The 12,771-nt window shown below is 46.6% G+C and overlaps 5 protein-coding genes across 5 annotated transcripts; 3 read left to right on the forward strand and 2 right to left on the reverse strand.

Annotated features, from left to right (window-relative positions):
* Positions 1-2,764: 2,764 nt before the first annotated feature.
* Positions 2,765-3,289, forward strand: LOC119551730 (cytochrome c oxidase assembly protein COX16 homolog, mitochondrial). Its single transcript, XM_037861235.1, has 2 exons — positions 2,765-2,924; positions 2,990-3,289. Exons 1-2 carry the CDS (start codon positions 2,806-2,808, stop codon positions 3,183-3,185), a joined length of 315 nt encoding a protein of 104 aa, XP_037717163.1. The 5' UTR covers positions 2,765-2,805; the 3' UTR covers positions 3,186-3,289.
* A 40-nt stretch (positions 3,290-3,329) lies between these two features.
* LOC119551697 (nuA4 complex subunit EAF3 homolog) lies at positions 3,330-5,010 on the forward strand. Its single transcript, XM_037861169.1, has 4 exons — positions 3,330-3,463; positions 3,524-3,638; positions 3,694-3,809; positions 3,869-5,010. Exons 1-4 carry the CDS (start codon positions 3,391-3,393, stop codon positions 4,843-4,845), a joined length of 1,281 nt encoding a protein of 426 aa, XP_037717097.1. The 5' UTR covers positions 3,330-3,390; the 3' UTR covers positions 4,846-5,010.
* On the reverse strand, positions 4,951-5,974 carry LOC119551715 (18S rRNA aminocarboxypropyltransferase). Its single transcript, XM_037861193.1, has one exon. The coding sequence runs from the start codon at positions 5,818-5,820 to the stop codon at positions 5,008-5,010; it is 813 nt and encodes a 270-aa protein (XP_037717121.1). The 5' UTR covers positions 5,821-5,974; the 3' UTR covers positions 4,951-5,007.
* Positions 5,975-6,198: 224 nt separating this feature from the next.
* On the forward strand, positions 6,199-10,957 carry LOC119551664 (centrosome-associated zinc finger protein CP190). Its single transcript, XM_037861117.1, has 5 exons — positions 6,199-6,307; positions 6,843-7,354; positions 7,413-8,382; positions 8,443-9,386; positions 9,450-10,957. The coding sequence occupies exons 2-5, from the start codon at positions 6,953-6,955 to the stop codon at positions 10,404-10,406; spliced, it is 3,273 nt and encodes a 1,090-aa protein (XP_037717045.1). The 5' UTR covers positions 6,199-6,307; positions 6,843-6,952; the 3' UTR covers positions 10,407-10,957.
* A 46-nt stretch (positions 10,958-11,003) lies between these two features.
* Positions 11,004-12,704, reverse strand: LOC119551705 (zinc transporter ZIP3). The gene is made up of 5 exons (XM_037861181.1): positions 12,365-12,704; positions 12,043-12,293; positions 11,776-11,977; positions 11,265-11,643; positions 11,004-11,193 (listed from the first exon to the last, which is right to left on the reverse strand). Exons 1-5 carry the CDS (start codon positions 12,602-12,604, stop codon positions 11,186-11,188), a joined length of 1,080 nt encoding a protein of 359 aa, XP_037717109.1. The 5' UTR covers positions 12,605-12,704; the 3' UTR covers positions 11,004-11,185.
* Between the last annotated feature and the right edge of the window lie 67 nt (positions 12,705-12,771).

Below are 12,771 nucleotides of genomic sequence, written 5' to 3' on the forward strand. Positions count from 1 at the left end.
ATGTGGTACCTGATAATAAATAACGACTATAAATTAGCGCCCTAGATTTGAGATAGTGCTGAAAGTTGCAATAATATAATACCTTCATTTAATAACCATTGCATTTTATTTTAGTTTCTTCCAGTGTAACCGAAAGCATCATATCAGAATATCCAATACATTTACCCATTTAATCTCACACATTGATAGCCGGCGCCTGCGCCTTTCTCTTCGCTCTCTGCCTCTCTTTCCCGATCCTTTCTTTTGGTGCTTTCACCTGTTCACTGCGGATGTATTGGTGCTCAGGCATTAGGAATTAAACAATTTTTGATCTGCCTATTTTTGAAAATTTCCCCGTATTTCGGAAAGCTTTGCTGGCCCAGTATTTTGCCCATTGCAAAATATATCCAATACTTAGGCAATCATTTCTCTTTCCCAAATGAGAGTGTATGCGTTTGTGGATCTTTTTGTTTTGCTTTTTGATGTTCTCGACTTCTATTTTTAATTTTCAGTTATTGATATGCCAAAAAATCTTGTTTCACGTAGTTATACGTATTTCCACCATAGGTCTACGAATTATTATTTTTATTCTATACATTTTAAGCGATTCCCGTAGATTTTTTAACGTCATGTCTGTGAACGGAAACATTTTGTTGGCAATCATTAATGTCACATACGAAGGTATACGCTTGTTGCAACTGTCTCGGAAGAAAAGGCCTCCATGATTCATACTATTTTAAATGCGAAACGTGAAAATGGCTTAAATTCAATTTCCTCAATATTATTGCAGATACGATCTGTTCATATCTTTGCCCCTCAAGATAGCTTTTTTTGCTCTTGATCACGCTTATTGATCGTAATTTTTTTAAGCGATAAGAGCTTACTGGGCATTATCATTTCATATGATCACAGATTTATTATTGATATTAATTAAAGGTAGAATAACCTATTTTTCATAATAAACCATTTTTAATAAGCTTTTATCATTTTTATCATGAGAGATTTATTAATATTCTACTATATTTAGGAGATCACATACGACTGCAACCAAAGGCACCTATAAATATAAGCCAATTTGATATCAGCATATGTATTCTCTTTCTAGGATTTTTGTTGTTTTTTGTTTTGGAACACTTTTTTTTGGCACCCCGAGGCTGTTGAAAAGTTTAAAATTAAATCAAAGCAACACCCACAGAATGACGTAATTGTTTTCATTCAAAACAAAAAGTTTTAAAAAAATAAACTAGATCAATATATTTTTATATTCACAAGCATATAGCTAGGGTGGAGAAGATATGGGTATAGGCCTGGGAAAGACCCTCGAGAAAACGTTGAAAAAATACAGTGTAAAACAACGAAACAGTCTGAGCAACTTGCTAAATACGAAAACGAAATCATGGCCATTGGATCGGATCTGTTGACATGTGTTAGTTATGGAAAACCAAAGTTTTCATAATTCCAAAATATACGAGAATTAGATAAGTTCATGAGTGTGTAGCTCAGACAAGTGCGCAATCTTGTTAGAAAAATCGAGACCATATTTGGCGAAAATAGCTTGGAAAAGTGCAATTCGGACTGCGGGGCATAGACGACTTGGTTAAGTCGGGGCAGATCAGTCAGACGAAAGGCTACAGAGAAAAAAAACAAGTTCACTAAGAAATTTTCATTTTTAAATTGAAATAATGTGGAAGGGAGATAAAGTCTATAGACCATAGACTTTAGAGAATTTAATTATTATTAAACTTGTTCCAAACCCTTCTTATATGAAAATTGTGGTCTTTTAATTCGATTTGAACATATACATATAATACAGAACTTATACATATAATGATATAATGACATAATATTATAATATTATTCTTTTCTTTCTTATAAAATTAGTAAATTTCGCTTGTTGACTTAAATTGATTTAAATAAAGATAATATAGATCATATATGAGGGAAAACCATCGAACTGATATTATAATATATTTTAAAATTTACCTTCCTTCTCAAATAAGTCAATCGAAAGATCTTTGATCGCCCGCGAGTAGGGTGCATCGGAAAATGAAATACAATCTGTGGGGGGAGGTGTTTGGGGTGTGTGTGGGACTAGCCCAGTCTCGGGGCCTCCTATGACTCAATTGGCGCCGGCTCCTTGCGAATGAAAATGAAGCGATCGCGAACTGGTTGGAGCTGTGGGCAGCAAAAGGAAATCTTCGCTGCGAGCTACTTGCCTTGCCAAAGCCTGCAATTGGCCAAGGTGAACCGGATCGGATGTCGTGTGCATGTGAACAGCGTTTTGGCACTCTTCTACATTGTCAGTGTCAATTATTTGCGAAGCCAAGAGACGTCGGGAACCTTGAACTTATCGCCAAGCCTCATGCAAATAATGGCCTGTAGGCGTGCGCCGGAAAACAATTGTTGTGAAGAAATTTTTAGAAATTGCTCGCAATTGGCAGGGACCACAAATCTTTTGATTTTGATTCAAGGGCAACTATTTTCATAGACGGCAACAACTGCAGTGAGCATTTAATGTTTATAGTTTAACACATAAAAAAATAATTGTGCTAAGCGTGCCAAATGAGCTTATGAATTTTCAAAAATATATTTTTAATTAAAGATACTCTTACACACACATTCTTTGTACTACTTATATATCAAACAGTTTTCAATTGCATTTTATTTATTAAAATATTATTTTTTTAAACTGAAGCTTCTTATTTTAAATCGTTTTTGATAAGAGTGGCTATTCAAATTTGACGCCAAACCTAAAGCAAGGTTTTTCACCTTCTGGTCACACTTAACTTTTAACTATTTTTATTTCTAATGTCATAACAAACAACAATGTCGATCGTGGATAAATTAAACTATTACAGCAAACGGAAATCTTTCAAATATGGCATACCCTTCCTCATCATGATGGTGGCCGGCTCCTTCGGACTGCAGCAGTTCTCGAACCTCAGGTGGGCACATTCAGAAAACACCGGGAAGGCCTTATCAATCCCATGGGTTCCTCCAACCTTTCCAGGTATCAGTACGCCAAGAAGCAGCCGGTGACGCCGGAGGAGATGAAGAAATACGGCGTGAGCATGAAGAACCGCCAGGAGGTGACCCTGGAGTCGGAGTACGACAAAGTCAAGTCCGTGGACATAGAGAACTGGGAAAACAAGCGTGGTCCTCGTCCCTGGGAAGAAGAGAATCAGCCCTCGACGGCGAAACACTAGACATTATGTTTTCTGAACATAATCCACCTGTTAAAAGCAGACTGTTTGTTGTAAATAGCCATAATAATACAAATATTGTTAAAATATAACAAAACAAAACAATACCCTGTAATTTATCGATAATATTCGATGTTTTCACGAGCCGATAGGCCTGTGCCCACGGTCACACTAATATTTTATATTTTGCCAATTGCAACAAAATAAAATGGGAGAAGTTAAACCCGCTAAAGTGGAAAGCTATAGCACGGGAAACGATGCAAACACACTGTTTGCGGATGGTAAGCCGAGATCTTCAGCCCAATCATAAGTTTCCCTACATATATTGGCGCCTTTCGCAGGGGAACGGGTTCTGTGCTTCCACGGACCGCTCATCTACGAGGCAAAGGTTCTAAAAACAAAGCCCGATGCGACGCCGGTTGAGTACTACATCCACTACGCCGGCTGGAGCAAAAAGTAAGCAAACTCACTAGCAATGAAACCGATCTGCAGTGTTCCATCTCATTTTCAGCTGGGACGAGTGGGTGCCCGAGAGCCGAGTCCTAAAGTACAACGATGACAACGTCAAGCGCCGACAGGAACTGGCGCGCCAGTGCGGCGAGCGCTCCAAGAAGGACAACAAGAAAGGTGGGTCCCAGATGCAAATGCAGGTCCAGGAGCCAACCACTAAACCCTTTGCTTCACAGGCAGCGCCAAAGCCAAGAAAATGGAGCAGATGCGCAACGAATCTCGTGCCTCGACCCCCTCTAAGGACAGCAACACCTCGCAATCGACCGCCAGCAGCATACCGACGACCAGTGCGGGTCTGGGCAACAAATCGGATGCCGGTAGCACCAGCAGCACCACGACCAACAGCACCAGCACCACCACGACCAGCCGTGCCAACCGCAAGTCCACACAGTCGGCGGCGGTCACGGCACGACCAGGCACTCCAAGTGAGAAAAAGGAGGATACCACAGCTGCTGAGACCACAGAGGACGAAGCTGTAACGCCGGTGGCGCCGAAGAAGAAACGGATGAGCGAGCAGCGGCCTTCTTTAACAGGAAGCGATGTGGCAGACAAGACAACTGTGCCTCCCACCACCCCATCTACACCCACAACAGAGCCCGCACCTTGTGTGGAAAGCGAGGAGGCCTACGCCGCCAAGCTGGAGGTCAAGATCAAGATACCTGACGAACTGAAGCACTACCTCACCGACGACTGGTATGCTGTAGTGCGGGAACACAAGCTGCTAGAGCTGCCGGCCAAGATAACCGTGCAGCAGATCTCCGAGCAGTATTTGGCGCACAAGAAGTCCGTCAAGTCGACCAGCGCCAGCAAGGAAGTGGCCATAAACGATGTACTCGATGGCATCGTGGAGTATTTCAATGTAATGCTCGGCTCCCAGTTGCTGTACAAATTCGAACGCACTCAGTATGCGGATGTGATGCAGAAACATCCGGACACACCACTGTCAGAGCTTTACGGATCCTTTCACCTGCTGCGCCTGTTCGTGCGGCTGGGCTCCATGCTCAGCTATTCGGCATTGGACCAGCAGTCCATGCAGAATCTGCTCGTGCACCTGCAGGATTTCCTCAAGTTCCTGGTGAAGAACAGCGCAATGTTCTTCAGCATGAGCAACTTCATCAACGTGGACCCCGAATACGTGCGAAATGCACAGTAAGCAATCATCTCTCCTTGACTTGAAGTAAATATTTCATCCAAACAGTTTGCAATAATTCGTTAGTTGCTTCTAACAACTGGTTTGTAAATTAAAACACAAGTAAAATGATTTGTAATAAGCTAATGGTAATAATGCTAATAAATTGTCAGCACCTTGTAAAAATTAGTTCTTCGGCTTCGCTTCCGCCTCTTCATCATCGTCCTCGTTTTCGGACTCGCTACTACTGCTGCTGCTGGTGGGATAAAAGTCACGCAAGTCCCTGGGCTTATCCCGCTCCTTCTGCTCCTGCTCCAGGTACTCGTTCTGCACCTTGACGATCTCATCGCTGCTCTTGCAGGCGGCATACGCGTTGAGAAGCTTGTCGTTCAGCTCCAGGAAGGCGTGACCCCAGGAAAACTTTCCCAGAAACCAACGGGCCTCCTCCGTGAATCCACAGATGTGCAGAGTGGCGGCAATGGCCTCTACGCAGCTGAGCTTGCAGGGTTTGCCATAGTTAATGGGATTTGCGGCCACCAGGAAGGGCAACAGACGCGGATGTGGGCTGCGCATCCGGCCGAAGGGTGTCTCGTCCAGCTTGGCCCATGAGCAGTCGATAACGGCCACGCCCGAGGAGGCCACCACATCCCGGTCCAGTGGACTGACACACAACGAGCCAACAGGCGAGAGGACGAGGCCGGGAAACTTCTGACCCAATCGGAGATTGGAAATCAGTCCCAGGCGCGCCAGTTTCCTGCCGGAGCACTTCTTTGGATCGCAGTGATTGAGGTCCCACATGGCCACCGAGAACTCCGGCGGCTGGCCGAGATCGTCCTTGGCTCCCGCCCCCGAGGAGTCAGAATCCGAGCTGTTGCTTTCACTGCTGCTGGCCAGTTCGTTCTCCTGCTGGGCAAAGCTGCGGGCGCAGTTGTGATTCGTCTTGACATTGCGGTAGGGTCCTCCACCTCTCTTTCCCTTTCCCCGGTTCCGGCCAGTCATTCTGTTTTGATAAAGCCCTGGGATTGAAAACAGAATCTAAACCACCAAGTGCAGTTCTCGTGGTCTTTATTTTGATTGCAAAGTAAGGTGGTGCTATAAAACCTGTATGACGTCACATTTTCCATGGCTACTAAGCAAATATTGCCTACAAGATTTATAAGGTTAAAAACTATATTGTTATAAATAAATCTTAAAGAGTTATTTTATGCAGAAATATTTTTTAAGTCTGACATCTAATGAAACTGTAAAAAATTATGTAAGCAACACTACTTACGTCACAAAATGCATTTAAAATACCAGTTTAACGGTTTTTACCCCTGCGTCACCTCAACAACGCCATGTCTGCAAGTGAAGTTATCGCAAGCCTATCGATAAGCGCCGCCTGCAACCCTGTCACGCCAACGATGAATGGAAAAGAATATGGCGACCTGACTCTGGAAAAAAATTAGAATTTGTCCGGCAAAAGTAGTGTGCAATACGAAGAAATGTATGTATTAAAAGTGCAAATGCCTGCTGCGCAGCCAAACAATGTACATTCAAACAAACGGTTATTGATTAAAAAGCCGCTGGGGTCAAAGTGAAATGTGTGTGCCCCAAAAACCCATTGTTGTGTGAAGTGGACAGGCGCGCCAAATAGGCTCAAATAAATGCCACCAACCGAAAGATGCGTAATGCACTTTGAGCAAAAACATTAAATGACAGGCTAACAGTCAATTATCAATTATCAAATAATAATAAAAGAAAGCCTGGCGACGCGCACAAACACACACACACATAGCTATAGGCGGACACACGTACACATCCGTATATCGATATATTTGCGAGTTGCATTTCGCGCCGTGGCGGCAGGGCAAAATAAAGCGAATAACCGAAAACCCAGTGGCGTCCCTTTAAAAGATAACCTCGAGAAATTTCCTTTTACTAATTGTTTCTGTGTTGCTTTTTTCTTGGATTCTCCTTTGACCTGCGGCCCATCCCAATACGCTCATCCCGACTACTCCTTGCCCCTTGCCGGAGTACAGTTGCGCCCTGAAGCCAGAGCAAGCGAAACCACGGGGAGGCTAACGATAAGGATAAGGATACGGAAACGGATACGGCGAACACGGAAACGGGACACAGCAGCAACGGCAAGATGGGCGAAGTCAAGTCCGTCAAGGTGGACAACTGGGGCGTCTTCTTCCTGCAGAAACTGCAGAACTTCTTCAATAAGACGGACTACTGCGATTTGACGCTTCAGTTCCGGGATAACTCACAGCTGAAGGTGCACCGATTGGTGCTCAGTGCTTGCACCGATTACTTTAATGTGCTGGAGCAGACCTGCGAGATCGTCGACGATGCCCTCATCATGCCCAATGAGTTCCAGGCGGACGTGGTGGTGCCCATTGTCAACTTTATGTACACGGGCACTTTGGAGTTCGAACTCAAAATGTATGGCAAGCTGTTGCGGACCGCGAAGGAGATGAACATGACGGTGCTGTTGAAGCTCCTCGAGGCGCATCGACGCACCATGGAGAACGTCAATCGCCAGCAAAGGGTTAGTAAATGCATTCGTCCTTCGCTTACCTTTTATGTAATATACTTACTCCTTTTAGCCGCCTAGTCCGAAAGGCATCCGCCGGCGTACAGTTGGACAACCCAGTTCAGGTCTTCCCCAGCAGCGCGTCCTGGGTCCTTCAACGCAGTCCCGGAATGTGGCCACACCCACCATTCAGCGAGCCAGCACACAGCGTGGACCCACTGGCACAAATCGCACACAGTATACGGAGACCACAAGTATCAAGCAGGAACCAACTTCGCCATTCGAACAGCTTCGCAAGGGCTATAACAACAACAAGAGGCCGGCACAGACCAGTCTGCTGTCGCCGCCCTCGAAGAAGCCCAGTTTGGAGGAGGTCAAGGAGTTTGCAGAGCAACAGCGTATGCGGAAGCAAATAGCCGCGGAATACGGAGATCACGATCCGGAGTACGATGGAGGCATGCTGTATGATGATGTCCATGCTGGGGACGATGATGACGACGATGTGCCACCGCAGCCGTCTACGTCCAAGCAGCAGTCGCCAAAGGGTACACAGACCCAGCTGGAGCACGGATCCACCACCATTATTCTAAAGCAGGATTTCCCGAGCCAGACGCCCACGATAATTGTCAAGGACTCCTCCAACGCCAAGCTCAATCACACCAAGATCATTGCCGAAGTGCTGCGCCAGTACCCGCACATTGTAAAGGGCCACAAGAACATAAAGCTGAAAATAATGCCCAACACACCTCCCGCAGAGAAATCTGCTCCGGCGGCAGTGAAGCCAGCACAGGCGACTCAGTCATCCGGCTCCACGTCGCCACACAAGAAATTGCATGTATCTTTTAAGACGGATAAGAACGCGCCATTAATCACCGCTCAGCAAAAGGGTGCAACTTCTCAGCAAAAGACTGGAAACACGCAGTCTACCGTCTCCCAGGCATCTGTGGCGAATCCACCGGCAAATGCCGCCGCAGCCCAGAAGAGGAGAATTGACAGTAAGACAATGCATGCCTTGATTGCCCAAGGAGCCGAGAACACCACTGGTAAGTAAACTCTTTTTTATTAGCATGTCGCTCAGAAAGTAATTATACTTTTTGTTTCAGGTCCCTGGCTGTGCCTGCGGTGCGGCGTAAATGGACGTCCCATCAGCATTCCGTCGTACCGAGGCTTCCGACGCCATTTGATCAACACGCACAAAGAGGCCATTGATCCGGCTCTATGCGAGCATTGCGGCTGGCGTTCGGGCAACAACCGAGAACTGCATTTCCACATGTACATGGAGCACCAGGTCAAGTCGCTGCTGTATACCTTTGCCGAGTGCGCCCTGTGCAACCAGTCGTATCTGACCAAGGGCGAGTTGGAGGCGCACATCAACGAGGCCCACACGGACGACAACAAACAGCAGTGCATATACTGCAACAAGGTATTCGAGCAAGAGCTACAGCTGTACAGGCACATGAAGAGCTACCACAAGGAGCAGGCCCTGGAGGACGGAATCATCGATGAAACGGACGAGGAGTTCTTGGGCTCGCAAGATGAGGAGGATGAAGAGGCCGAAGGCGAGGAAGACCAGGAACCGGAGCAGACTGGCAAGGTACGAATCCTTTCGGACATCAGCCTGCCAGCCACTAGTGCCATCGCAGTGCAGCATGCTCAGCAGGAGCAACTGCAGGAGGAAGACGTAGAGCAGGTGCAGCAGGAGGTGAAGTTTGTGGGTGCCGATGGCAATGAGGTGGAGCTCACGGATGAACAGCGCAAGGAGATCCTTTCACAGCTCAACCAGCAGCAAGCAGGTGCCGCCGCCGGTGGGGTGGTTATGGTGCTCAGTGAGCCGGAAGCGGAACACGCGAAGCAGGAGACCGACGAGAAATCCCTGGCCGGCACCGAAGAGGAGTATGATGACAGCCAAATCTACAGTGAGCTGGCTGCCAGCGACTCTGTGGAAAGCACCAAGAAGAACGTTGCTGATGAGAGCAAAGAGTCCATGGATAACCTGGAATGGGCCGAAAACCTTATTGCAGAGTCCGAGGAGCAGAGCAACAAGGAGGTGAGTTCGTTATCCAACCAATTAACACGCGGTTTTCTATAACAACATGTGTCCACTTTTTAGCCCAAATTAGAAAAGTCACGCGATGACATCAGCGAAAAACTTAAGGAGCTAACCGGCGACTGGACCGAGGATGAGAACGATGACGATGCCGATGACAAGCCCGCCACCACAGAGCTTGCTTCCGAACTAGCCACCAAGCACTCGGAGTCAACAGCTAACGAGGAGGAAGAAGACGACATTGACTTGGCTCTCGAGTCTCTGCACAAGGGACCTGAAGATCAAGCTGAAGAAAAAACCGATGAGGAGTATGTCACTAGTGCTGAAGATGCAGTTGTCCCGGCTGCTAGTATGAATAATCAGCCCGAGAAAATGGACGTAGATTCGGAAACGGCGGACGATAAGGCTCCAAAGTCAGTTGTCGAGATCAAGAAAGAGGATGAGATTGAAAACGATGAGGAGGAATTTATCAAAGAAGATGCGCCTATCGCGGACGCCGAGCCCGGAGTGGAATTGAGCGAAGCGGTCGCTCCTGCTGAGATCGACGATGATGTGCATCTAGAGGCCGATAACATCCGCAAAGAGCTGTTAGATGAATTGATTGCCGAGGCCGAGAAGCCTAATCAGGAGAAGAGCGTGGTTGAACCTGAGGAGAATGCTACGACAGAGGCATTAGCTCCAGCCTTAGACAGTGCAGTGACGGAAGAAGATGAACTAGTGCCACCCACCCAACTGTCCACCGACCAAATGGAGGTTGATGACCCAGATGCGGAAAAGCCAACCAAGAATAATGATGATGCAAGAACGACAGACAAAAAGGAAACCGCGGAGGATAAACCAAACAAGAGTGGTGACGCAGCAGAAAAGGCGACCACAGAAAGTGCGAAAGCTGCTGAGGGAACTGCGTCTGGTGAAGCAGCCAGTGTGGACAAGGTGAAGAGTCTCATTAGTGAATGGGGGGATGATGATGAGGACGAGGATGAGAATGGGGTCAGTGCGGCGGCGAAGGAGGAACTATAATTACTAGATTTATTTATGTTCTAAGTTCGGCGATTCACAGCAGATCAGCAGATAAAAGCATCTGAGCTCGCAAAGAATTTTCGGTTTCTATTGTAAATTAAATTGTTATCGAAGATCGCGGTGGATGATAAGATACACATATGCACAGGTTTAAGTGTATAAGATCTAATCTACACGTCCCACGTAATTGTAAATCCCCTCCCATCCCATCTATGTTGCGCTGCTAGCACGGAAAATGTAAAACTCGGAGGAGTCCCCTTAAATGAGAGATCAGAGACCAAACAATCCAACATTTTAGCTATTTATGAGTGTCCGTTTCTTCACACATACACCACCAATAGAGCAACCATACATATAGAGATGTAGTTACATAGATGTTGTTTTAAATGGTTTAAAACAAAAGGCAGGATGTTCCCAGATAAATAAGTAAAATGATTGACGTTTTATGATTGGTTTAGTAATATTAATCAAATACAAAAAGGATGCCCTTTTTTTTGATTACCAACTTAAGTGTAAGGTTAATTATATATAATAAAAGCATTCAAAAATAACAAATACTTTGGAGGAAGAAAAATATAAATGTAGACGAAAAGATGCTTTGTGCTTTGAACTTTCTAACTTATATTATGGCTATTAAAGATTCATTTGGAATGCACATAACAGAGGGGTCTTACATAAAAAACTAACAGCTGCCAATGCATAAAATTATCATATTTCTATTAATGTTTAAAAAGCGGCACATTAAGTCACAGCGCAAGGTTCCGTAGGCCAGATTCATATTACTCATCTGAAAAAGGGGGTGAAAGAAATAAGTCAGCATGAGCATGGAAGATAACTAGCAAGCATTACGCTACGCACCAGACAGATAAAAATTTATGATGCACATCGTGGCAAAGCCGGCGGCCACAGTTGCGAACTGAGCAAATCCCGCCCAGCGTCGTGTGCTATTCGAGTGCCAGCGCGCCTTCTCGCGCGGAATCACTTCGCAGACAGTGACGTAGAAGAGTGTACCTCCCGCCAGAGCCTGAATGATGGGGAGAGTTTTGCTGGACCAGGCGGAGGGCACATCCACGATAAGCATACCCAGGCCAATGCCAATAACGGCTCCCAGAGCAAACACCGAGATGCCGACGAATTGGGCGCGAAAACTTGTCTGTGGATTCGAGCGGAACTCGAGTCCCAGACAAAAGCCCATCACAAACTTGTGACAGGCGACGGCCCCCAGAAGAAATAGAACCTAAAACGAGACAAAGCACATTTCGGTTATCTAAACAGACTAAGATTGCGCGTTTCTCTGCATCAATATTTGCCCAAGATTGCGCACTATGCTCTGCTCTACTCTAACTATGTCAAGGCAGTCGGCACCGACCTTTGTGGACGAATTCTGGACTCCGATAGCCAATCCTTCGATGGCAGAGTGCAGGGAGAGGGCCACAAAGAGGCCCAGGGTACCGGTCATGGACTGGGCACAGGGTTCCGTGTGGCTGGTGTGGCAGATGCGGGCGTTGGCGTCCTCGACACTGGCCTCATCGCAGCCGGATGCTCTGTACGGGTGATCGTGGTCATGATCGCTGCTCAATCGAAATACAAAGCAATTAATTGCGGTGCGGCTAGGGGAGCAATGCATTCAACCTACTGGTCATTGTGGTGGTGCGAATGACCGTGTGACGAAGGCTCCGCTGATAAAAGAGGCGCCCGCTCACCCACTGCGCCGTAGCCAGATCCATTGGTGGGTCGCCTCACAGGCTGAGTCTCTGGTGCCTGGGAGTGAGTATGCTGGATGGCCTCGCCAAAGAAGTAGTGTATGAACTCGTCGATGAAGTAGATGATGAAGAAGCCGCCGCACATGGCCACCTCGGCGAATTTCGAGTCCATTTGCTCGCGCACCTGTTGCAGTGTCGGTTAACAGGTTATCAAATTGCACCGACTCATTCATTATTGCAATGCGATGAACTCACCTCGGGCAGAATGTGAACCAGTGCGGTGGCCAGCAGGATGCCTGCCCCGAAGCAAAGGAGCAGCGATGTGGTCAGCGGAAAGCGGCGACGATTCCTTTCAGAAATACAGGCGGGAAGCATTCCGGACAAAAGGCTTCCCAGTCCCAGGACGAGCATGGCCATAACCTTTTCCAGGTCGCCACGACTCGTGGCAACCAAACTGGGGCTCGGGGTGACTTGCATGTCGTTTACCAAGCTCATTGCTCCAGCTGTCAGGTCTTGTCATCAAGAGTGGGCCAGTAAAACACTAAAGTTCGTTGCATTTACTATTTTTAAACTAAACAGACCAAGCAATCGCCGCGCTTTTGGTGCAGAATACCGAAACGCCTCGCAAAGCAGAATCCAAAAGAATTCTGGTATATTCAACG

Source organism: Drosophila subpulchrella, chromosome 3R (assembly GCF_014743375.2).
Source record: "Drosophila subpulchrella strain 33 F10 #4 breed RU33 chromosome 3R, RU_Dsub_v1.1 Primary Assembly, whole genome shotgun sequence".
Taxonomy (NCBI): Eukaryota; Metazoa; Arthropoda; class Insecta; order Diptera; family Drosophilidae; genus Drosophila; species Drosophila subpulchrella.

Bases quoted from the DNA above. Each gene is read 5' to 3' on its own strand.
- LOC119551697 (XM_037861169.1), top strand. From the start codon at position 3,391: ATGGGAGAAGTTAAACCCGCTAAAGTGGAAAGCTATAGCACGGGAAAC. The intron at 3,464-3,523 runs GTAAGCCGAGAT...CGCCTTTCGCAG, and splicing joins AAACACACTGTTTGCGGATG to GGGAACGGGTTCTGTGCTTC. The intron at 3,810-3,868 runs GTGGGTCCCAGA...TTTGCTTCACAG, and splicing joins CAAGAAGGACAACAAGAAAG to GCAGCGCCAAAGCCAAGAAA.
- LOC119551715 (XM_037861193.1), bottom strand. From the start codon at position 5,820: ATGACTGGCCGGAACCGGGGAAAGGGAAAGAGAGGTGGAGGACCCTAC.
- LOC119551705 (XM_037861181.1), bottom strand. From the start codon at position 12,604: ATGAGCTTGGTAAACGACATGCAAGTCACCCCGAGCCCCAGTTTGGTT. The intron at 12,294-12,364 runs GTGAGTTCATCG...ACACTGCAACAG, and splicing joins TGGTTCACATTCTGCCCGAG to GTGCGCGAGCAAATGGACTC. The intron at 11,644-11,775 runs GTCGGTGCCGAC...GTCTCGTTTTAG, and splicing joins TCCAGAATTCGTCCACAAAG to GTTCTATTTCTTCTGGGGGC.
- LOC119551730 (XM_037861235.1), top strand. From the start codon at position 2,806: ATGTCGATCGTGGATAAATTAAACTATTACAGCAAACGGAAATCTTTC. The intron at 2,925-2,989 runs GTGGGCACATTC...CAACCTTTCCAG, and splicing joins CAGCAGTTCTCGAACCTCAG to GTATCAGTACGCCAAGAAGC.
- LOC119551664 (XM_037861117.1), top strand. From the start codon at position 6,953: ATGGGCGAAGTCAAGTCCGTCAAGGTGGACAACTGGGGCGTCTTCTTC. The intron at 7,355-7,412 runs GTTAGTAAATGC...TACTCCTTTTAG, and splicing joins ACGTCAATCGCCAGCAAAGG to CCGCCTAGTCCGAAAGGCAT. The intron at 9,387-9,449 runs GTGAGTTCGTTA...TCCACTTTTTAG, and splicing joins AGGAGCAGAGCAACAAGGAG to CCCAAATTAGAAAAGTCACG.